The sequence below is a fragment of the Callithrix jacchus genome, chromosome 2, assembly GCF_049354715.1.
Source record: "Callithrix jacchus isolate 240 chromosome 2, calJac240_pri, whole genome shotgun sequence".
Lineage (NCBI taxonomy): Eukaryota > Metazoa > Chordata > Mammalia > Primates > Cebidae > Callithrix > Callithrix jacchus.
In genome coordinates this window covers 190519377-190543750 of record NC_133503.1, presented here as the reverse complement: position 1 = coordinate 190543750, position 24374 = coordinate 190519377, and the positions used below count along the sequence as shown (strand labels likewise).

Below are 24374 nucleotides of genomic sequence, written 5' to 3'. Positions count from 1 at the left end.
CCATATTTATCAGACTTATTTTCTTCCTCAATGATTTTCCAGTTAGATTTAGTAACTTGTCTTTAGAAAACTATCCTGAGATTTCTTTCTGAAACAGAATTGTAGGGAGAACTTGGTCTGCTGATTCCTATTGATTTGGTGTTTAAAATTCTACCTTTCTGTGGCTTTCCACTGTCTCCTCTGGGTGGGATGTCCTGCCTGCACACTGGCTTACATGACCCCTAGCTTGCTTGCATTGAGCAGCTTGGAGCCCTTTTCACCAAGAACCCTGAGTTGAGAGCCTGTCAATTACACCAGGCTGTCAGTGGAGAGCAGTCAGGTAGAGAGGGGGTCAAACATAGACTTTCAAGGTCCTTCATAGCATGCACTTCAGGTACTTCAGGCAGTGATTTCTTTACTCACATATGGTCTGCTGCTCCCATTGGACTTTTAGCTCCATGAGAGACTGTCCTGTGCATTCCTTGACTCCCTGTGCCTAGCAGCAGGCCTGGCACAGGTGTTCATTCAGTGCTTTACTGAATTAGTGAACTGAGGGCCCTGACTTCTTGGAACCTAGGTTTTGCTTACAAAGATAAGAAATGCTTACTGAAAATAAACTGTCAAAGGAAGTTCAGTAGTTTTATCTTTTTTCTACTATAAGGAAATGGGAGCAAGAGAAGGGAAGAGGGGAATTCCATTCTTGTTACCTGTTAGATTAGAACGCAGAATTTTGTGTTCCCCAGTCCTTGGGTTAGTGGAGGGTTGAGGCCAGGGCTCTAGCCCTGTGGGAGTGAATGAGATGAGAGGGTTCTTCAGCACAACCACAGGTGTCACATTTTTTTAAGGTCTTGTGAAATTGCTATTTCCGCTTTGTTAGGTGTTTCTATTATAATAGACCCTCATATTTGGGAATGCTTGAGTGATGCCAATTTATACTAAGATTAAAATTGCTCATTAATAATCTGAGCCAGCATTACTAACACTTCTATGTTAGGCTCCACACTAAAATTTCAAGTGTTGTTTAATTCTCACAACTATGAAGGTGCTGTTGCTGTACATCCCTGTTTTTTAGATGAGGAAACTAAGGCCAGGAGCTCAGTTAAATGCCCTGCAAAAGCCACCAGCTGCTCTGTGGTGAAGCCCTGATTCTATCCTGACTGACTCTAGAGCCATGTCTGTGACTGTCAGCTTGGTCTAGTCTGGAAAATATGAGATAAAGACAAACAGCTTTCTGCCCAAATATTACAGAGAATTCTATGCGGTCATTACCATTAAAATTCACTCTCGGATTTAAATTCCATAATGGCATTTGAGAGGGGCACTGGTTATTGTTTATTCATAGGGAATGGCATTTATGTTGGCATCTCTTATTCTCATTCGCTGTAACTTAAAAGCACATATATTTATAGGTTTTCTTTTTTAAAGAGTTTGCCTATATTCACATTACTTTATTCTTAATCAGGAGTCAGTAAGAGTTTCCTGAATGGATTTATTCATTTGAAGTTCATATATATTTTTGAAGTTAGAAGGATAAGTTTAGTAAATTAATATTCAGGAGCCCCTACACTCTTCCTTAGCTCTCTTCCATTTTGGAGGGTTGGCTTTGTGTTTCTGGTGTTAACTCTCCTGTAAGCCCCTTGTAATTGTAGCTGCGCTTCACAGCTTTACATACAGGCCTCACACACGCGTATTAGCTCTTCCATAAGTATCTCTGAAGGCTCAGAGATACTTCAGTCTCATTGCCTGTGAAGTTAAGGGAGTCAAAATTTCCATGGCCTCAGTGCTTCTTCCTCTCTTGTATTTTTCTTTCAAATTAATGGGAGAAAAAGCTGAATAAGGAGTTTGTGTGGTATAAAGTGTACCGTTTTAAATCTGGAAACCTGAATGTTGTAAGCACTGGTAAATGACCCATGGTTGCCTTTTAAAAATAATTTTGTGCTCAATTTATACCAGGGATTTTTAGAACAAAAAATTGTAATTATTACATAACTTTCTTATTGTAGTGGGCAGGCTTGGCTGACATGAGAACTGCTGAAACAAGACAGATAGCTTGTGATGAACTATTCACAAATGAAGAGGAAGAATATAGCCTCTATGAAGCTGTAAAATTTCTAATGCTAAACAGAGCCATTGAACTATATAATGATAAAGAGAAAGGAAAGGAAGTACCATTTTTCTCTGTGCTTCTGTTTGCTCGGGACACATCGAATGACCCAGGACAGCTGCTGAGGAACCACCTAAACCAGGTGGGACACACTGGTGGTCTTGAACAGGTGAGTTGTGCTTTTGAGCATGTACTACCCCAAAATATAGCAGCTTTACTGATCAAACTTGATGTCACAGTTTTTATAGGTCAGAAATTCAGGGATGGTTCTGGCTCAGGATCTCATGAGGTTGCAGTTGTATGTTCAGGGCTACAGTCATCTGAAGGCTTGACTGGGGCTGGAGGATCTTCTTCCAATGTTGTTCATTCATGTGGCTGTGGGCAGGACGCTTCAGTTCCGTACTGGTAGTTAGTAGGAGGGTTCAGTTCCTCTCACATAGGCCTCCAGAGGGCTGCTTGAGTGTCCTTACAACATGGCAGCTGGCTTCTCAGAGTGATCTAAGCAGAGAGCAAGAAAGAAGCCACAATGCCTTTTATGCCCTATTCCAGGAAGTCACACACTGCTACACTGTATTCTACCTTTTAGAAACAAGTTACTTAATGCATTCCACTCTCAAGAAGAGGGAAATTTGGTTCCACTGTTTCGAGTGAGGAGTACCAAAGAATTGTGGAATGTAATTTTTAGTCACCACTGTTATCTTGACCTGGGCTTTATGATTCAAGGGTGGTGAATGGGATTTGTACTCTTGGCTCTGGGAGGTTACAAATAAACGAAGTTCTTGGAAGAACCGTTGAAGGGTCTTGTTTAATCTTGGCAGCTGTAGCTGCATTAAAAAGAGAAATGGAGTCACCTTAGCCAGTAGAGTCCAGCCTGCTCTTGGATCTTTTACAGATATGTAAAATGTGGAGTTTTACACAGAAACTGAGTGCAGTACCATCTCTAAAGCCAATATAGTTGAGTCACCACACCTTGTGCTATCTGTGCTATCGTTGATGTGCTCATTTCCCTAAAAAGTCTTAATGAGGCTTTTTTTCAGTGGAATAGCCAACTGCTAAAGTAGCATTAAGCTGTTCATCAAAGTGCCACCCTCCTACTTGCATAATTGACTCCTGTGCGTGCTTTTTCTAAAATGTCCCAAGTGCCAGGACAGATAACTGCAAGGATTAGAGAGCTGAGTTAGGTTCTGTTCTGAGCTGCCCTGGAGTGTGAAGTCTCTTCTGTTATTCCCAGGTGTGTAGGAAGGAGTGGAGACTAACGGTCACTGCTGGGTCAGGCAGGACTGATGATGGTTATTTTGAAAAATTATCTGTAGTCATAATGTGGTACTTACATCTCAAACCATAGCAAGTATGGTGCAATAAAAATGCTTGTAGAGGATGGTTTGTATATTAGATTAAAGTTAGTCTTTTCTGAGACCCTGTAAAGTCCGCTGTGATGGTAAGTACATTCTTTTTTGTTTTTTAATAAGAAATTTTAAATTTCTTTTTTGAGATATAATTACATATACCACAAAGTTTACTTTTTAAAAAAGTTTTGCAACCATCATTACAGTCTAATTTTAGACCATTTGTCACCCCAGAAAGAAACATACCCATTAGTAATCACTTTCTCTTTACTCTAACCCTAGGCAGCCACTAATCTACTTTCTGTCTCAATGGAGTTGCCTATTCTGGACATTTCATATGAATGGAATAATATGAATTAGGTCTTTTGTTTATGGCTTATTTGATTTAGCATACTGTTTGTTAAGATTTTATCCATATTGCGCCATGTATTAGTACGTTACTCCTTTTAATTGATAAGTAATATCCTATTGTATGGATGGATCACATTTTACTCATCTGTTCATCAGTTTGATGGGTATTTGGATTGTTTCTACTTTTTAGTTCTGTGAATAACCTTAATAACCCTGCTGTGAACATACATGTATAATTTTTTTATGTGAACATGTTTTCAGTTCTCTTGGGTATACACCTAGGAGTGGAATTGCTGGGTCATATGATAATTCTTTAACATTTTGAGGAACTGCCAAACTGTTTGCAAAGCCGCTGTATCATTTTACATCCCCACCAGCAATGTAGCAGTGTCCCATTTACCATATCTCCACCAACACTTCTGTTTTTTTTTTTAATTGGGGTGAAGTTCATATAACATAAAATTAACCATTTTAAAATATATCTCATTGACATTTAGTACACTGACAGTGACCACCACCTATATGAAGTCCTAAAACATGTCATCCCCAAAGAAAATCCTGTACTCATGAAGCAGTCACTCTCCATTATCATCTTTTTGGTTATAATCATTCTAGTGGGTGTGAAGTACTGTCTTTTGTTGTAGTTTGGATTTGCATTTCTCTAATGACTTACAGTGTTGAGCATATTGTCATGTGCTTTGTTGGTCAGTTGTATATCTTCTTCGGAGAGAGGTGTCTGTTCAGATCTTCTGCTTAATTTTTAAGCTGGTTATTTGTTTTTTTGTTTTGTTAATTGTTGTGAGAGTTCTTTATCCTGGATACAGGTCCCTTAACAGACATATAATTCATTCTTGGTTATCTGCCCTTTTCTTTTAAATAGAAAAGGATTGGGGCTGTGCCCATAGGGGGAGGAAAAAAAGGCTGTGGCTTCACCTTTGCTGTGCGTTGTGGGATAATGGATGGAACATGGCGTTAAGCCACATCTATCTTCCTCAGAATACCCGTTTGCTCTTTTCTTCCCAGGTTGAAATGTTCCTTCTTGCCTATGCTGTGCGCCACACAATCCAGGTGTACCGGCTCTCCAAGTACAACACGGAGGAGTTCATCACAGTCTACCCTACTGACCCACCCAAGGACTGGCCAGTGGTAACGCTTATTGCTGAGGACGATCGGCACTATAACATCCCCGTCAGAGTGTGTGAGGAGACCAGTCTGTGAGAGACGCATGCTCCTGACAGCCTGGTGATGTGGCTAAGATGCACAGGTGGCTCCTGGGCTTGGGCTGCAGGCCTGAGAGGTCTCTAAGAACAATCTCTGAGAACCCTTGGGCCCCTGGGAGCCACGTTGGACAGGATGTCCTGAAGATTAGCTTTTGATAAGAGAAATTAACCAAGTCTTTCCCCTCATCTATGATGCAATATATTTCATTGGGGGCCTTCAGAGCACACCTGTTGTACAGTGCAAACTATATCTTTTCCAGAAGGCAAATAGTTTTGTATCAGAGGAAACTAAGTTTTGGAGAGGAATATGTTCTTTATATCTCAAATCAAAACTCTCTCTAATAGTACACTGGCTTCTAACGTTTTTAAGACAGTATTTTTCCCCTTTCTAGTAGTAATGGTTTTCTGTAGATCTCCCTATACAGTCTGCTTTAACTCAGGACCTTCAGATTATGAGATGGATGTGCTGCCCACTGCACTAAGGGGGCCTCTAACAGTCTGCTTTAAGTGGTATAATTCTGAGATGGATCTGTTGCTGGCATAGTCATGACAACCTCTGGTAATCTCATCTTCTTATGAAGGGAAGAGCAGTGGTTTAGACTTACATCTTAATTAAGGCTATTTTAAGCAGATTGTCTTGCAGCAGACTAAGAATTGGGTCCAAAAGTGGGTTATTTCAAGGCATTTTTGAAGACTGGAGGAGCCATAGGAGGGAGTGGTGAGGGAACCTAGAACTTCTTCCTCCTTGTGATTGTGACAGGTGTCTGATGCCTCCAGTGCACTGGAGTCCAGGCTTGGTGCAGGTGGTGCCCCATCAGTGTGGACAGACACTACTTGCCTTTGTGCTTTAGTGTTGGAAGCTTTAATTATTCTTCAGTTCCATGGATTCATGATTTTATAGCCAGATTCTATACACCTGTTTTCAAAGGAGGAAACCGAGGCCAAATTACTTTGAGGTGGGGCTGAGTTGGACCCGGGTTTTCCTGTGCTCTTTTCATGCTGTGTTGGAGGGTGTGTCCATTGCCAGATCTGTGTAACCCATCTGGGGCAGGGGATGAGTGACAGCAAACCATCTAAGATTTTTCATGAGTACATTTAAGCAGAAGCATGTAGGAATATGAGTGCAAAAGTGTGGCTGAGCCGCCTATGCCCTTGATTGGTTTTGGGAAGCCTGAGGGAGGCAGCCTTCCTGGCTATGAACCATCATCTGCCCAGTCAGGCTAAGGGTGGTGACTGGGGTGGTGAAGGGGCAACTCTGCTGAGCATGGTCTGCCTTATGGCCTGAATTGGCCTCAGGGGGTGTGGACTACAGATGGTGTTCACATGAACCAGAGACAATAGGATTCTACTGGCAGCCCCTGAATTGGCTCAACATTTGTGGAGGTGGTGTTTCCCTGAAGTACTGAGCTTTGTTTTATGATAATTAAAATCTTTATTTGGTCCTATTTAATATAGTTTAGAAGCAATTCTTTTTGAGGCAAACTTTTTTTGAAAATGTAAATTTTGTTAATTAAAGAAACAATTTTGTAATTCAGTTTCTTTAGTTGAGAAAACTCAGGATGCACAAAACTATTCAGACTGTTATTTTAGCATTCTCCCATTACCTCATCAGTAATATTCACCACATTTTGCTAAATGTTTATTGATTAGAGTGTTGAAATCAAATTCTGCTCTGAATGTATATGAATACATTGGAGAGGCTTTGTGTTTTTCACTGTGAAATGCAATTGTGCCTTGAATAAGAAGGTACCTAGAAGCCAAATTAAAGTAATAATGACTTCTTATTGGCTTTGATTTTTCATTGTAGTATATGGGATTGCACAACAGGAAATGCTTACCATTCATTTCTGATACTTTTTAAGGCACAACTGGAAACATTTATATCGTATATGCATAGCAGCAGGGATCTGTGCCCTTCAGGTACATTAAATCTGACCATTAGTTTATATATGTCATTGAATTTTAATAATACTCATGTTAATAATAGTTGCCTATCCTTGCATTTTGAAAATGTTCTCAACTCAGTGAACTTCAATTGGATTTCTGGGCAAAAAGATGTGTTTCTTTTATGTTGCTTTCTGTCTGACGCCCTTGTCAGAATCTATGAGACTCTTGTTTAGGTTTAGTGGGATCATGGCATCAGAGAAGCAAAGCTTTCAAAGAAATAGTACTTCAGGGAATAGAAATGATTGATCAACTTTAAAAATAAAAATTTTTTATTGCAACTTCAGTTGCCCAGAATCTTAGTTCCATTTCTCATTCTTGGTATTGAGCTGGTCAGATGACATCAGCAGATTAGAAGTTAAATGGAGATCAGATGAATTCAGTAGGATATTCCACTTAGAGCAAAATGTTTATTTATCTTTTATCATTTATCTTCAAAATGATTAAGTGTTCTAGAATAAAGGAATGTAGTAGGAACTATGCTATGCTTAACTTTCTATCCCAGAATTTCTTGCAAGAGTTTAGGAGTTTTGGACCCTCTGTATTGGCAGAAAAGTTATCTCCATCTTAAGGAGGCATGACTTTTACACCTGTGAGCTCATGTAAGGTGAATTTAAACATAAAATAATTTCCCTGCATTACGCTTCATGGAATTAACATTGCTTTTCCAGAACATTTTCAGATTCCTTTCCTTACATCCTGAGCTCCTTGTGCATATACATCTGTTGCTCATCCACAAGGAACAGTGATGGTCACACTGGAGAACAAGAAGCCAGTAATACATGGTCTCTAACTGATGATTTAGGCCTGGATTTGATTGAAAGTGTTTGCAGTTCTTCTTCCTTAGAATACAGAGTGTATGAAAATGTTTTCAATGCACAGAACAGGATGAATCCTTTTTTCTTTATATAGCCATTTATACTTTTCTTACTCTATTTTCAGTTAGTGTCTGATAAGATTTTCTTTGTTTAAGGAGGACAGGCATTGCCTTGGTATCTTTTTTTTTCCCCTCCACTTTTGGAGCTTACAGGTAAAATCTCAAGCCACCTGAATTGGTAACACCTCTGTTGGGAAAAGCATTTGTGAGTTTTTATGTACTTGGTCTTTGTTGTTATTCATCATGTCCTCCCTCTCTCCACAATGTGCTATTTTACTTAAGAGTTAGTCTACTTTCTGAAGATCTTCAAGAGAGAGGCTGTGAAGTGCTGTATCACCTTTAATGATACAACACTCCTACCATCTCGGTGTTTACATAGGACTTACATAGACTTCTTGGCTGTGTCTTTTTTTGGATACTAAAGTACAGTTGGATCATTTTCTTACCTCTTTTTCTTAAGCAGTACTTTGTAGGTACTCCCCTTTAAAAGTCAGAAGCATAAACCATGTTTGTTTAAGCATTCTGAATGTTTTTTAATAGCATTCAGTGGCATTAATGGAGGAGGACGCTGTGTTTTCTCAATTAATCTCATTGATTTGTTTGGTATAAGTTCGGATCAGAAATGAAACTGCCAAAACATGGGTCAGTACAAGGAAGGGACACAGTGCTTAAAATGTCCAGTCTTGACAGTGGACTTGGCAGTTCTCCTAGTAAGCAGAAATGCTTGAGCCTAATTCTGAACTTCAAAATCATATTTTATACTTAATTTTAGGAGCTTTCATTTACATATTGAAAAATGCCTTGACTGTTTTCACATAAATGGTGCTAAAACGTTGTACCCCTTATAAGAATCATAGCAATCCACAGCAACGTTGGTTACTTCTGAATAATTTGATAAGGGAACAAAGTCAAAATGAATGTATTTAATAAGCTTTCTCATTTCCATTGATTTTATAAAAGTATGTTGGTATTGTTGCCTGCATTTTAGCACCTTCTAACTTTTTGTATTATGAATTCGGAGAGGATAACAACCCAATTTTAGAACCTCTGCCAGTGGTGATGGTGTTTTTCTTCTGTGTGTAAGCCATTGTGAATGGAGACCAGCAGAGCAGCACACTGTGTGAACCTGGCAGTGTTCATCTTGGCTTGTTTAGCAGCATCTCCTCTGTTTACACCATAAGATGTTCAGCATGTGTCAGAAATTTCGCCTGCTCTGAAAAACATGCCCCTGGGGCTCTGGGCAGTTTGGGACCTTGGTTCCCACCTGCAAATGCGGTCAGATGCCTGGCTCCTGGGGCAGAGTTTCCTCTGTTACTTGTTGAGGTTCTTGTCTTCCCTGTCAGAAACTGAACCAACTTGGGGGCTTTGCTGTTGATTCACTTTAGCAAACCCTGCTGCTGAGGACTGTAAAAATAAATAACTAAAAATAAACTTAGAAAATACAACTCAGAAGCCTAGCTGTGTCGCTGTGGTCAAATGCTTGCCTTTGAGGACTTTGGCAGATTGTGGTATTGCAGTCGGCTTTAACTTTCTGGCACTGGCAAGGCAGACCTATGATGTCCACATGGCTGATTCTTGGCCCCTGCCCATTGTTAGCAGAGGAATCAGGAGTTTGGGGAGGCAGTATTGGGCAGTGCTGAGAGTTAGATGAGATGAAGCAGTTAGCACAGTGCTTAGGCCATACTAAGTGCCCCTAACCTTACCAACCAAATTAGGTGCATAGTTACCAGCTTGGGTCTGGATTCAGCAGCATTTCCACTGCCCACTAAAAGGGTGAGCTTGGGCACTTCCTGAACCTCCCTAAATCCTGTTTCTTCATCTTTACCATACACAGTCTGTCTTGGTGGTGGTGTGGATTAAGTGAGATGCTAGCACTTACTGGGGAAGATCCCCCAGACGTGCAAAACAGGGCCACAGCCCCAGTTCTGACCCAGTCTTGCTGTGTGTTTGCTGCGAAGAGGTCTGCTGTGTGCAGGGCATTTCTTTATGAACCATTTACACTGCTGGAAATGTACCCAGCAATGTGATAGCAAGAACTTCAACAAACTGCTTATGAATAGGCTGTCATTGAAAGAAGTTAATCATCTGAAGATGGGGGAAGACTGGACTTTCAGAGGCATCTTGGAGATAGAGAATGAAATTTGAGTCAGCAGAGATCTGCCTTCCTGTTTGTCAAAGAACTACTGCATCTGGGAGTCCTACAAAATGGATCTGGGCTTCTGAAGAACCACTGGGTAGGTATTGGGCATCCATTAGACAGCAGTGCTACATTGGTCATGTGCAGCAGAAAGACCTCCCCATGGTGAACAACAAACCACTTTTCTCCTCCACTGGCCCACTCATTTGGATTGATACACTTTTTCAGTGTCGGAAATGTACTTACTCCTTCTAGCTGTCTGAATTACGGTGCTCTGCTTAACTCTGTGGACAGTGTTTCTTGAATTTCCTTTTCCACCTCCTTTTCCCACTCAAGGAAGTGGAGAGAAAAACAGGGATGCAGGTTGTGGGTCTTATGGAAGCCCTTTACAACCATTAAATAAAGAACACCAGCTGCATTATTGTTTATATGGTATGTTCCTATTTACCACTTTGGTTTTGCCTGAAACCTGGGCATTCTTTCTGCAGTTTCTCTGAATTTTCTGCCTCACCTCCTCACTCCTGCCCTTGCCTTTTGTCTGGGCTTGGTTGCCTGTTCATGTTCTTTGCCTGTGACGTTAATCTTTCCCTAGTTGAGTGTGTGCTTGAAATGTCTTACCAAGTTGTCCTCTTAGGTGGTACTGATACTGGGCCCTGGGGGAGGCTCAGCTCGCTCCCTGGTAGGAGGTGTACTTACAGGCTCTTGGTCTCTGTCACCCAAGAATGGGAGAGGGGACCATGCCGGACATGGTGAGCAATTAAGTAAATATGGGACCCCAAAGAATTTTGCAGAAAGTGATTTATTTAGGCAGAGAAAAAGAAAAAGATAAAAAGGAGAGAGAGAAGCTTCCACAATATTATGGAAGGGGATCCAGACATGGAGTCTGCCTGGATGTTGGGGACAGGGACATTAACCTGTGAGGAATTCCCGCCCCCTTCAGGTTTTCTGGGCCTATTAAGAGTTCCTTTAAACTTCTGCTGGAGTAATCGATTTCTTTGATTCTTTCCGACATGCGAGTGCCAAAGTTTAAACGAAGAAGACCTCTAACCCCCAGATGGAGACGGTGGGGTGGGAGGCATGGCACTGTGAAGTTCTTGCCTTTGAAACTATGCCCCCTTGTGGACCCGGGAAGAGACCTTTTATAGTCCTCTTATGTCGCCAAATTCCCTCAGTACCATTGATGTACAGTCCCATTGGAGAGCACAAGTATGTTTCCTTAGGCACTTCCAATACTGGCTTTATCAAACATTATGAGCTGGTTGTTGGAAGTCTGATTTGCATTTTTTTTTTTTTTTTACTTGAGAAAGGCTGAGCATGTTTTCATTTTTGTAAATCATTTTCAGGTCCTTTCCTGGGAGCCATCTGTTCATGTCCTTTGTAGCCACTTTTAAGTTTTCTATCTGAATTTTACAGAAGAGACATAGATGTAGGGTGGAAGCAGCAGGAAGGGAAGGCAGACCAAGGGGTGTTAGGAATTCCATGTCGGGCCCTTTGGTTGCAAGTAAAAAGAACTCATGCAGAGTTTCTTAGTTCATAAAGGGTTTGGCCTTCTTCAGGGACAAGAAGAGAGCACTGAAGGGAGGGCTGTTGTGCTTGCATCCATTCACCAAAGAGTGCCAGCTTTGGGGCCAGGTAGGGTTCCAAGCTTGGGGGTGTAGGGGTAGCTGGCCGAGGCATAGCCCTCCACATCCTAACCCCCACCCCATGCCCTCCCTCTACAGCCCGCCCCATCCACATCACCTGTGCCCAACCTCCCCATTCGCACTTCGCCCTGTGCCCACCCCCCCATTTGTACCTCCCCCGTGCCCACCCTCCCCAGCCCTCCCCTCTCTAGCCCTGCCTACCATTCACAGAGCTTTTGTGCATTTGTCACTGGTGAGCAGAACTGACATGACTCCAGGGATGGAATCACAAAACAACTGTTTTTGTCTTTCGCTGTTTAAGATGTATTCAACTAGAGGCCTTCTCCTACCGCTGGTGAAAACAGCTCAGGGCGGCCCATCACCTTTTTGAGTGTGGCTGGGGTGATAGACCTTTTATAGTCCTCTTATGTCGCCAAATGCTTTCCTAACTCAGAAATTGGAATACCACATCTGTGTGAGAGTAGAAGCTGTGACAGTTGCTCACTGCCTTGTCTAGCCCTCCAGAGTTAGAATAGGAGGAGGGAGCTAAGGTAGGGAGGGCACAGAGATCTCAACCCTCCATAGGAATTGTCCTAAGCCGGCACACCTCTTGGACCCAGCCAGGGCTTCGTTCTTATTCTCTCATGGGGTACTTTCAGGAATATTTGAGGCCCCCTCTGTCCCTCCACCTCTTGTCCCTGGCTCAGGGCCTTCCCAGGTGCCTTGACCAAGGCAGCTCCTGGGATGTGCTAATGTTGTTGCCTCCGACCACCACTTCCTCCTTTGCTCTTAGGAAGCCAGTGATAGCTCCAGCTTCTTTCTGCTGGGCCCTGTCCACCCTGCTAGGTGGCCCTGTGGGATAGGCCTTAAGATGACCTTAGGCAGGCTTGTTGATCTGTGTAGCCAGGGTCTGGGCCAAGGGAAGACTTCTGTACCCCCTGCCCTATCAAACGCAGGATATACCAGTCAGCCCCAGTGCCCTTCTATTAGATTTGTTGGGTGACTCAGACACCAGCCCATGGAGTTCCCAGGACTGAGGACTCCATTTCAAGCTTTTGAATGTTATATCCCCCTAGCCCAGGAGGAGTGGGACCAGTGTAGCTCTGTGCAAAGAAACCATCGCTACAAATTCTTTTTAAATATCTACTCTTGGTCCTTTCTTGCCCTCCTTGTTTTGAGGTTGACAGAGTCAGGGAGTTCAAATTCCTGCAGCAGGAGGCCGGGAGCTATCAGGAGTCCTGGTTTTGTGTGGCCACATTCTCTTTGGTGTGAGTATTGTCCTCTGGCTGGATTCTTATTTTCTACACATAACCCACACGTAACCTGGTGCCCACCCGTGGTAAGTGTAAGTGTCAGGCTGGTCCTACAGTAGCCCAGTGCCTAGAGTGAGGAAGGACCTTCCAGGCAAAGCAGGGCATTCATCAGGCCAGGGTTTCTAGAACTATCCTGGGCTGCTGGGAGTGGATGTATGGGTTGCGGGCTGCAGAACTCCAGGAGATGTCATTTCCGTCATAGCCCAGGGGAATACTTGAGCCTGGCGAAGGGAGATGGTTCTGGAGGGAAGTTTCGGTAATATCCAAGCCCAAGGTGAGCAGGAGCCCCTGAGCCAAGCTGCTGGGACTGAAGAGGAATAGGAGGGAGTGGGAGTGAGATGCTAGGAGGCAGCACTGACAGAACTTAGAGACTTAACTAAGAGGAGTAGGACATGAAGTGGGTTTCTGGGTGGGTGCCCCTGTGACTCCTCTAGATGGGAGATAGAAAGTGTGGGAGGGGTGAGGAAAGTGTACAGGGATGGGTTGAAGGCCACAGCCCCTCTGGGACCCTAAGGAGATGTTGGGAGGTGACTGGAAATACCCAGTGACTGGTCCAAAGCTTGGGAACAAGTTAGAGCTAGAAGAACAGACGGGCATCACCGCTGTGTTTGGAGCTGGAAATAGGCCCAGATTAGGGAACCTGGGTGCATGAGGACTGGATTCCCAGTGAAGGTGGAAGTGGGCCTGCCAGCCATTTGTATACTTTTCTGAAGAGTATGGAATTAAATGGTATTGGGCAGGTTGGCATTGGGAGAAAGACAAGAACCAGGTGAGATTAGGATGTGGCCTTGCTGGCATGATGGAGGAAATGCTCTTTACCTCAGCCCACATGTGGACTGCCAGCATCTGCCTGGATGGTGCCAGGGGCAGTGGAGATACAGGCCACTCTCCTCAGCCATGTCCTTTAGACCAAGAGAGCTTTTACTGTGTATCAGATGACAGATGAAAGACCTGGTAAGAATTTGAGGTGTATAGTATGAAGTCTGGAAATAATGATTGCATTTGTTAATTCTATTTTGGTCTTTGGAATCAAGGGTCTCTGAACCTGAGATAAACAGGTTTCGTTTCATAAAAGCTCTAGTCTCTAGTCATTGTTCCTTGTTGAAAGCAGACCGCAGCAATGTGCTTTGATTTGTTGTCCAAAGCACTGCCATGTGGCTTGGAAGCTTAAGCAGATACTGCACCTCTGCCTTCTTGAACTGCCATTGGTCACTCTGCAAATCCTGGTGTCGCAATAGATTAGAACTGTGTAGAAAAGATCTTGTTCTAGAGGAGAGGAGGCTGATCCAGAGGCATCTAGTTGCTTGCCTGAGTCACAGCTAATAAGCAGGAGACAGAATGAGGACTCACAGTTCCTGATTTATTTTTCCCTTTTGTTCAAAGCCCAGTGTATTGAACTGGGTAATCAGCATGGTATTTGCTATCTTATATTGTCCAGGCAAAAAAACCCGGAGCTTGTTGGGAGCAGAATTACAAATATAAGCAATGCCAACCTTCTCTGCACCTTAGCATTGCCTTTTATAGTGTCAGAAACCCCAAAAAACAGCTTAGAAGGAGGTGTGATTCTCTCCACAATATATATATATTTTTTCGAGACAAGAGTTTTGCTGTTGTTACCCAGACTGGAGTGCAATGGCATGATCTCGGCTCACTGCAACCTCTGCCTACTGGGTTCAAGCAATTCTCCTGCCTCAGCCTCCTGAGTAGCTGGGACTACAGGCGTGCACCACCATGCCCAGCTAATTTTTGTATTTTTAGTAGAGACGGGGTTTCACCATGTTGACCAGGATGGTCTCGATCTCTTGACCTTGTGATCCACCCATCTCAGCCTCCCAAAGTGCTGGGATTATAGGAGTGAGCCACTGCACCCGGCCTCTCTTCACAATTTTTAAGAAATTCACCATGATTTTCCCCTGAGCTAAGCCAGTGAGACTACAGAGGATAAAGAGGAAGGTGTGGAAGGCAGAGATATCAGGAGGCAGGACTGATGGCAGTGGGTGGGACTCCACTGGCAGTTGGGGGTTGTGGAGGAGGTTTCCAGGTGGGAGGTAAATGTTCCTCCTCTAGATGGAGATGTCAGCGGAAAGCATGAGGGTGGGTATAGATTTGCCCCTCGTGGTATTAACAGTACCACAGGGACAGTGAATGATGCTGAGGCCAGCTCAGTCTTTAAGGCAACCAGGAACTGAACACACCCTGATACGATAGCTAGGCCTGAGGCCATGGCATAGCCCATGCACTGTGGCGGGCAGCTAAGCTGTGAAGACTTCAAAAACATGGTTGGTGTTAGGGGCAGTAAGAGGGATGCACAGTGGAGATAGGACTGAGATCTGGAATTTTAACAAAAGAATAGTAAGGAAGGAAATAGGCAATCCCTAACGAGTCTGTAGGGTGCCTAGAATCTTACTGACTACGAGTATGTAATGAAACACTTTTTACAGTGTCTTAGGAGGAGCTAAAAAAATTAGAGCCATCTTTGAGATTAAAAAGTGATGCTTTAAGAAAAGGGATGCTGGCCAGGCACGGTGGCTCATGCCTGTAATCCCAGCACTTTGGGAGGCCAAGGTGGGCGGATCAGGAGTTTGGGAGATCGAGACCATCCTGGCCAACATGGTGAAACCCTGTCTCTATTAAAAATAGAAAAATTGGGCCGGGCGCGGTGGCTCAAGCCTGTAATCCCAGCACTTTGGGAGGCCGAGGCGGGTGGATCACGAGGTCAAGAGATCGAGACCATCCTGGTCAACATGGTGAAACCCCATCTCTACTAAAAATACAAAAAATTAGCTGGGCATGGTGGCACGTGCCTGTAATCCTAGCTACTCGGGAGGCTGAGGCAGGAGAATTGTCTGAACCCAGGAGGTGGAGGTTGCAGTGAGCCGAGATCGCGCCATTGCACTCCAGCCTGGGAAACAAGAGCGAAACTTCATCTCAAAAAAAAAAAAAAAATAGAAAGATTAGCTGGTTGTGGTGGCACCCACCAGTAGTCCCAGCTACTCAGGAGGCTGAGGCAGGAGAATAGCTTGAACCTGGGAGGCGGAGGTTGTAGTGAGCTGAGATCGCGCCACTGCACTCCAGCCTGGTGACAGAGCGATACTCTGACACACACACATACACACACACACACACACACACACACACACACACACACACAGAGAGAAAAGAAAAAAGAAAAGACTGTTGCTTTTCCCATAAAGACTAAGAAAAAGAAGAAGAATCTCTTAGATGTGGGTAGGAGATTCTTCTCAGACTCACCGAACACTTGCCTCATTGTGGCATTCTCATTTGAGAAGGTATGTAGAGAAATTGGAGAGGGTTCAGAGAATATTATCAGTATTACTCAAGTTATGGGAAGTAAAAGTAATTTTTAAAACAGAATAAAATCTGAAGAAATCGGTTACATTTAAGTAAGACAGTTTAGAGAAATTTCTCAGTAAATTTGATAACTCAGGTAAATTTGATAAAAAGGGAAACTGTAATCAGGATTGGGAAACCAAGTAACTTTGCAGTGAGTAAATAGATGCATGCTTAGAATAAAAAAACCAAGAAACTAAAAGCAATCTCAATTGTATGCCAAGTGTTTAAGCTTTACTTAAAGTAAAATTAGGGTATGAAACCTATTTGACAATATGTGAATACAAATCCATAAACCCTGAAACAAAGTATATATAAATGCTCTTACTGATGGAAAAAACTTCATCTGTTAGATACATAAACAACACTTCCTTAAATGTGACATAAATTTCATACTGACCTCTATAGTCGATTTTAATCAAAAACTACACAAATATTTGTATTTTATAGACGGGGTTTTGCTCTGTTGCTCAGGCTGGATTCCAACTCCTATGCTCAAGCGATCCTCCTGCCTCAGCCTCTCCAGTAGCTGGGACTACAGATGTACACCACTGTGCCCAGCTAAACATTTTAACGTGATTGGTTTCAATAGTTTATACCCACAGTTTTGATGTGAAAGTGACAAACCTGAGCTGACAGCCACAGCCCATGTAGAGGAATGACTCCAGGCACAGTTCATTTTGTTAAAAAAAAAAAAAGAAAAATCTGGATCACTGCTAATGTTCATATCTGAAATGAAGACTGAAGTAATTTTATTCTTCCACTGTAGGATCTCATACCATGTTCTAAATCCTAGACCATACACAGAATGTTAGACCAGGAAGGGGCCTTAGCAATAATGGCTCAAGCCTCCTATTGGACAGATGAGCAAGGTGAGGCCAAGAAGTGTGAGTGATGTGGAAGCTAAGGCTCCCAGTTGAATACACTCCTTAAATGAATGAATGTTGGCAAGGAATAGAATTGCGTGTGTGGCTCTGTCCACTTTCCCGAAGCCCTTCAACTAGCTCCTTGGTCCTACTAGCTTTAGCTAGTTCCCTGATCAATATGTCATTAAGCAACCAAAATATCTCATTGAATCCGAGGAGCAGCACATTTCCCACTGTGAGCTTGTGGATGTGGCAGCGCTGGGGTGAGGGGCCTGCTGCAAGGTGACATGGCCAATGCTGTGGGGTGCTGGGTGATTGGTGTTGATGCATACCCTGTATCTTTGTTACGCAAGGGTGAACTTAGCTTTCAGTAGCTGGTTTATTCAAACAGTGGGTCCCCGGATATTCACATCCCCAACTTCAGGGAACCAGCATCTACCTGGTTGTGATGTTCCCCAACTCCAAAGGTGCCATTTCTTGTCCTGGCTCATTCCTAGGGAACATTGCCTCTAAATCTTACAGTAAGAATTTCCACGAGGTTGTAGTGAGTGGTACAACCATTTTTAGCTGGTCTGTCCCTTTCTCTCTCCTTATTTAACCTAAGGAAACCACTTAGAGTCTTGGAGAGAGAAAGGGTGCCTAGTTCTGGTGTGCTTTTGTTTACATAAATGTAAATGTCAAGTCTTGTTAGTAAAGTGCAATTCAAGTTACATAGCCTAACTTAAAAACAGGTACTATATAAAAAACACTTGCTGAATCTATGTGTAGCTGACAGCCATCTATAAAAGTGCATATATCTTATGCAGTCTTATAGAGACCCTGGTTGATTGCAAAATGAAGCAGAGAAAAACATTATCATTAAATGAAATATTTTAAAAGATACTGGATATAATTCTCCTGTAACCACTTGGACTTGACAAAGATTTCTCAAAAATGATTTAGGAGGCCCACCTTTAATGCTCTTCCTAGCAGAAAGTTGCAAGTTAATAATAGATTTGATGTCCCCTCTTGAGAAGAAAATAGTCTTAAGGTCTCACCATCTCATTTTCCCCTTTTGAGATCAGATAGTATACTATGTATTTGTTACTTTTCTGACTTCTGAGTGGAGTCTGGGTTATTTTGATTGCACAATGTAATTTCCCTCATTTTGAACATTTGCTTGATTTTAGACATTTTGCCTTAGGCAACAGGCCCTTTTACATTTTTCTTCAGTTTTTCTCTACATCCTGTTTTATGTGTGGTTTAGATCATTTGATGAGTCACATGATGTTTTTTGCTGCTTTAGTGACAGAAATAGATTCAAAATAACCACACAGAGGAGTATCCCGAATGGTTACCCAACACGTTGCTCAAAAACGTGCTTTCCTACTGTTCGAGTGCTTATACGAGAGCTGTCAGAGGGCTGTGTGTGAGGGCGCTGTCTACAGAATGCAGGCACGAGCTACTGGCTTTGAACTGGCTGAACGTGCAATGCAGACATCTCAACACTCTGCATTTTTCAAAACCCTTCCTCACACTCCATTGCAATTTCGGTTCCGAAAAGGCGGGGAGCAGAACTTAGAACATAAAGGACCCCTTTTCCCAGACTGTGCACTGGTTTGATGAAGACATCAATTTAAGTTTAGAAGTTAGCTCACCTGCAGAGCTGGTACTAACTGGCACATGCTGTCCTGGGCACTGTTGTGCTAAGAGAGTCACTGAAGTAGAAAGATTTTAAATACAAGAAAATATTTCTCAAGGAAATGTAATTACAACACTATAAATACTTATTAGTTTGCAACACACATACACACACACTCTCTCTCTCCCACTTCAATTTGAAGGAAAAAAAAATCCAGTCAGCTACGAGTCTTGATATTTATGTGTTTCTAGAAACCAAGGGTATAGAAAAGTTACTCTCCCCATGCCCCTTCCCTCCAGAAGATCCCCAAATGGGGAACAAGAGAGCAAGGAGCTGTTAACATTTCATACTTCTTATTTTGAAGATATAAGTGAATAAATTTTCTGATATTTGTGATACGTAATGTTTATCCCAACCTGGAGAGAGATTCGGAGGGCTAGGAGTGAGCACTCCTGAGCTGGCCCCGCTGTGATGCACCCTGGTGTCTGGAGAACTCGGCCCAGCTCTGTCACTACCCTGGGAGCTGCCAGGCCTCCCCATCCTGGGCCCCCTAGCCCCTGCACCTCCCAAGGTTGTATTGGGAAGACTCAGAGAGTGAAGTATAAAGTGCTTTTACTGTTGTAAAGAAGCTTTACTTGGCCCTATCTGATACATCCTAAACCAATATTAAGTGTTTCAGTTTCTTAGGGAATCAGCTATCCAGGACATTTTGAAGCCAAACTTTTGATTTTAGCTAATGCTAAAAATCAAGGCAAAACAAAAATAAAGGAACAGTAACTTTGGCACGAGACAAACCCAACGCAGGCAGTCATGGGGCATGACTGTTTTTTACCCAGAAATGCAAAAAGTGGCCTTCCGTGCCCCAATTAAAGAATCCCCAATAGGGGAGGGTTTCCTGCCAATGTGCAAATACCTCAATACTCCCTGAGCCACGTGGCTGGCCAGTCCAATCCTACCATGACTTTCTGAGCGCAAGCCTCGTCTAGTTTTTTGCTTAGACTGACGCCCTTTGCCACTGAGATCCCTGTAAGTCAGTACAGAACAAATGGCTACTGAATACTGAGAATGACCTCCCTTGTGCCCCTCAAATAAACACAGGCCACCAAAGGAGCTCTAGCCTTGGCTTACTCAGAGAAAACCCTTACACTCTTTTCTATGCTTTGAGCTGTCCAAACCTATTTCTCAGCATCTAAATGAAAAACTACTTTGTACTCCTCTATTTTTAGATTGTATTCGTCCACAAGCAGTCACCCAATTTTGGGAAAGTCATGCCTGGTCTTTCCATGGTCTTTGACATGAGAATCTGACAGGCATGGTGCCCTTTTAAATTCAGCTGTCAGCTGAACACCCTGCAGTGAAAAATAAACGTTTTGGGGGAATGTTTCTTTGGTCCCAAAAGTCAAAAGTTTGCCCCTAATGACTGCAAAGTGGGAAGGAGAAAGTTCCCCTTCCCTGGTTTGATCTCCTTTCGTGTCTAGTTGGATGATGGGACCCGGTTAGAACAAACAGATGCAGGGGAATATTCTAATTCTCAGTTTTGTTTCAGAAGTTGTTAGGCTGTGACTTAAGCAGCCCAAGTGAAGAAAATATATGAAGGATCACGTGCTTTAAGGTGAAGATTTGAACAAGTCCTGCAAAGTCAGCTCCACTGTGGTGGCCTGAGTGTGGCATTGCTTCCTGTGTTCTCAGAAACTCTAACCAAATATTATGGGCCACTGATATTGATCACTGAAGGGGTCTCTGGAGTTACATGTCCTTGTCACATAATGAAGAGGCCCTTGCTGATCCTTCCTTGATTTAGAGGGAAAGGATTTGCTTTCTTGGTTTTTTTTTTTGTGTGTGTGACGAGTTTTGCTCTTGCTGCCCAGGCTGGAGTGCAGTGGTGCCATCTCGGCTCACTGCAACCTCTGCCCTCTGGGTTCAAGCGATTCTCCTGCCTCAGCCTCCTGAGTAGCTGGGATTACAGGTGCCAGCCAACCATGCCCAGCTAATTTTTATATTTTTAGTAGAGATGGGGTTTCACCATGTTGGCCAGGCTGGTCTTGAACTCCTGACCTCAAGTGATCCATTTTCCTCGGCCTCCCAAAGTGCTGGGATTATAGGCATGAACCACTGTGCCCAGCCTCCTTTCTCAATTTGTATCTTTAAGCTCCAACCCCAGAAGCATGAAAGAGTCACACATGTTAAAAAATACTGCTGTTTAATTTTCTAGTAATGTCCTTTAAAAAAGCTGATACATTTAGATGTTTTTTTCATCTTCTCAGATCTGCCTCTGAAACCATTGCAAAGCAGCTATGCATCTTAACTTTTCAGCACTATGTATATATTAATGGAGGAAAAGCCACTCTGAGGAAGCACGCCAAGGACATATCCCCATGTGGGCACACCCCGTCGGCACTGGGTACCCCAGGAACGTGAATGCAACCCTGGGATGCTCACAGCTTACTTTATGCCCTTGCATTCTTTTTTCTATGAGGAACAATTATGATCACACAGCACTGAAAACGGTAGACACAAAAGGCCTGCGTTTTTCTTTCTTTCCAATTTTTGCCCTTCCAGCTTGCACTTCTGTTCCCATTCCAGTGACGCATTTATTCCCGTTACCCATAATGAAAAATAGTTGTCATTTACCGAGCCTTACATTCAGATGCAAATTATGGGCTTTATAAAACTGCTGCAAATAAGGTACAGTGTTCATCGATACAATACGTTTCAACTGCAGGTATGTTGAGCACACAAGCAATCACCGTATTGTATTAGAGACATTTTATTGAAAATGCGAAAATAGGAAATGTATTATAGCCTAAAATAAATTACATAACATATACAGCATATATTTATATCTTTAAAATATTTTTTTGTTTAGGTTCTTTCAGTCTAGGAATTTTGACTAAATCAACAATTTAGTGAACTGTGTCTATAATTTTTTAAAGGAAAAAACCTGCTTCCAAACTTAGAAAAATATACTGCACTACATGGATTTCAAATGCATTATTTCAGGGAGGATCACATAGTGACTCTGGTATTGTTATAAAATGTCTTGCTTTATCGTATGGTGTGGGAGGGAAGTACTGTAGTACATTCTGAATTACCTGTACCGCATAGTTATGACTAAGGATGGCAGAACCAGGTAATACATCTACTTCAAAAGTTACCCTACAGCAACCTGGCATTAGAATGCTGGATTAGAGTTAAAGCTTCAGTTCACTGTAAAAACTAAAATGCAAAGTTAGAACGCTCCATGTGACACGCTCTAGTGCGACCTTCAGGAAAGGCAAGGGAAAAGCAAGCCTTCAGGAAAAGTCATGCGGCAGGGACTGGAGTCTGGAGATGCGCTTTTGTGACAACTTAAAGTTAGCTCATGTATATACACAGTGGGGGTGAGAACTGACAGCTCCCTCAGATCTAGGAAAATGCAAAGGGAAATGCTATCATTCAGCCGTGTCAGTTTGCTGCCCCCGTGCCATTTCAAACCTTTCTATGGGAGATTATACCCATCCGTCAGCCAGGTGTGGTCACAGGTCTCCATTCCGCAGTGTGAACGGTGACTCCGGGCTGCAGCCTGCTGCCCTCCTCCCGCACATGTGGAGTAGATGGTTTCGAACTCTGAGGTGGAAGGGAAGTTTAAGAGGCCACTGGGGCTCCATCTCTTTGTACAGCCATGTGACTGGGAAGCAAATCAAAGGAAGCTGAGTTTTAACCTGTTGATTCTTAAGAGTGATGAAAGGGGACAGGAGAGTCTGTGGCCTGCTGTGCGGGGTGACCGAGAGGCGCTGGCACAGCCGCAGTCCTTTGGTTCCAAGAGGAGATTGTCCAGGGGAGGAGGACACAATGGTGACCATGAGGCAGCTGTGTCTTTTGGGTTTTCGTGAAGCCGGGGCACGAAGTCAGTTGTTTTGTTTGATTTTACATAGCAACAGTAAAGACCATTCACTAGGTCCCCCCGTCAGTGTGAGCATACCCAGTATGCTAGAGAATTGACACGAAACCTTTAAATCAAGGCCTCTTTCATTACCAAAAAAAAAAAAAAAGGAACAAAACACGATGGGAGAGGGAAGAGATGATGCTGAAGTGACATCCTGACTGTCCCTGCAGTGCCCATGGTGTCCCGTGCCTTATTCATTCTCCTCTCTCATCTCCACGATGTCTGTCACCTCCTCTGTCGGAGGCATGTCCGTCATGGCGGAGTCCTCCCCCTCTGTGGCCGAGTCGTTCTCCATCTTCTTTTTCTAGACCGAAGAAGACTCATCAGTGTGGGGCTGTGGATGGGGACACTGCACAGCAGAACCACCAGCAGGGAGACACCACCGGGGTCTCAGGGGACCCCTCGCTGCCAGCTTATGCTTGGGGTGGCCTCATCTCTTTTGTATCTTAGTTCAGCGTGTTCCTTGCAGTTTGGTTGTCTGTGTGCTTGGCACTGAGCTAGGCAGGCACTTCAGTGTCCCACTACCCTGCCCCAGATAACCCACCCCCCGCTGCCCTTTCCAGTGGGGGCTGAGCTCTCCCCAACTCCTCACAGTCACCTGCAGACTGCTTTCCCTTCCTCCTCCCTAAAGTCTCAAGCTTGGAATCTCACATTATCAGAATATTCTACCTTGTACAGCATCCTCAGTCACCCCCGGGACAGCTCCAGGCCTGCTGTCATTCTCTATCACTCACTGTCCTAATTCCTGGTCATGTCCCGCCATGTTGCCTGTCCTTACAATAGATGGCCTCTCAGGGATCAGGCTCTCAGCCCCAGCCCAACTCAGCCACTCCTGGGTCACCACAGACCTTGCCATTATGGACATGTTTGGCACCACCAACAGGCCAAGGCAAGGACACTGTCCTCTGCCTGCCAACCCCGCTAGTCCCCCATCCACGGATCATATCATCCCTTCACTGTGGCCACCTTTTCAATGTCCTCTCCCTCCCTCATCAGCTTACATGACATGGTCTGTAATGACCATCATTTCCCTACCCTACTTTTCTTTCATTATATTTGCCAGGCAAAGCTCCAGCTGTGCTGTGGTTCAGATCGTTACCATCTCAGCTGCCATGGCTGGGGGAGCCCAACGGCAGGGGCCAGCCAGTGTCCTAGGATGTACGACACGTACCATAAGCAGGCCCTCTGAGAGGCCTGGCAGTCACCCTGCTGCCCTGGCCCATTCACTTGGCTACTCTCCTGACCAACTGTTTCCCCACTCATGTGTCCTCGTTCTTCCACCCTCTTAACACCTCCCTTTTCTCAGATGATGATCTGGCTTCCTACTCCGCTGAGATAAATAAGCAATCAGAAAGGCACTGGCACAAGCTCTCCAACTGCATCTCTGCTCCAGCGTGACCAGAGAAGCCACCTGAACTCCTATCTTGGGCTGCCCGGTCCTTGTGTACACAGCCACGTTTGTCCCACTGTCCCCTCTCCCATTGGCAGAATTGCCCTTCTGTAGGTCACTCCCTGAAGCAAGCCACAGGCCGAACTTCACCCCATCTTCACTGGCTTTCTGAAATCCACATCAATACCTCTCTCTCCTTTGGAGCAAAAGTCTTGAAAGGGACTGTCTCTACTTGCCGCCTTTAGCTTTTCCCCTTTTTCTCTTACCCCACTCCCATTAGGCTTCCAGCTGCCCTAAGCCATGAGACTAGGCAAGGTCACCAAGGATT

General features: G+C 43.8%; 2 protein-coding genes across 6 annotated transcripts in view; one reads left to right on the top strand and one right to left on the bottom strand.

The window, feature by feature from the left end:
* Positions 1-9273, top strand: part of OTULIN (OTU deubiquitinase with linear linkage specificity) — a 36771-nt gene extending 27498 nt beyond the window's left edge. For all 3 annotated transcript variants that reach the window (XM_002745106.6, XM_017969984.5, XM_054252323.2), the window contains 2 exons: positions 1983-2252; positions 4804-9273. In XM_002745106.6, the coding sequence (XP_002745152.1) occupies positions 1983-2252; positions 4804-4998 (465 nt within the window). In that variant the 3' untranslated portion in view covers positions 4999-9273. The remainder of the gene's footprint in view (positions 1-1982; positions 2253-4803) is intronic.
* Positions 9274-21482: 12209 nt separating this feature from the next.
* Positions 21483-24374, bottom strand: part of ANKH (ANKH inorganic pyrophosphate transport regulator) — a 165820-nt gene continuing 162928 nt past the window's right edge. For all 3 annotated transcript variants that reach the window (XM_002745105.6, XM_035291756.3, XM_078365651.1), the window contains one exon: positions 21483-22960. In XM_002745105.6, coding sequence (XP_002745151.1) covers positions 22847-22960 — 114 coding nt within the window. In that variant the 3' untranslated portion in view covers positions 21483-22846. The remainder of the gene's footprint in view (positions 22961-24374) is intronic.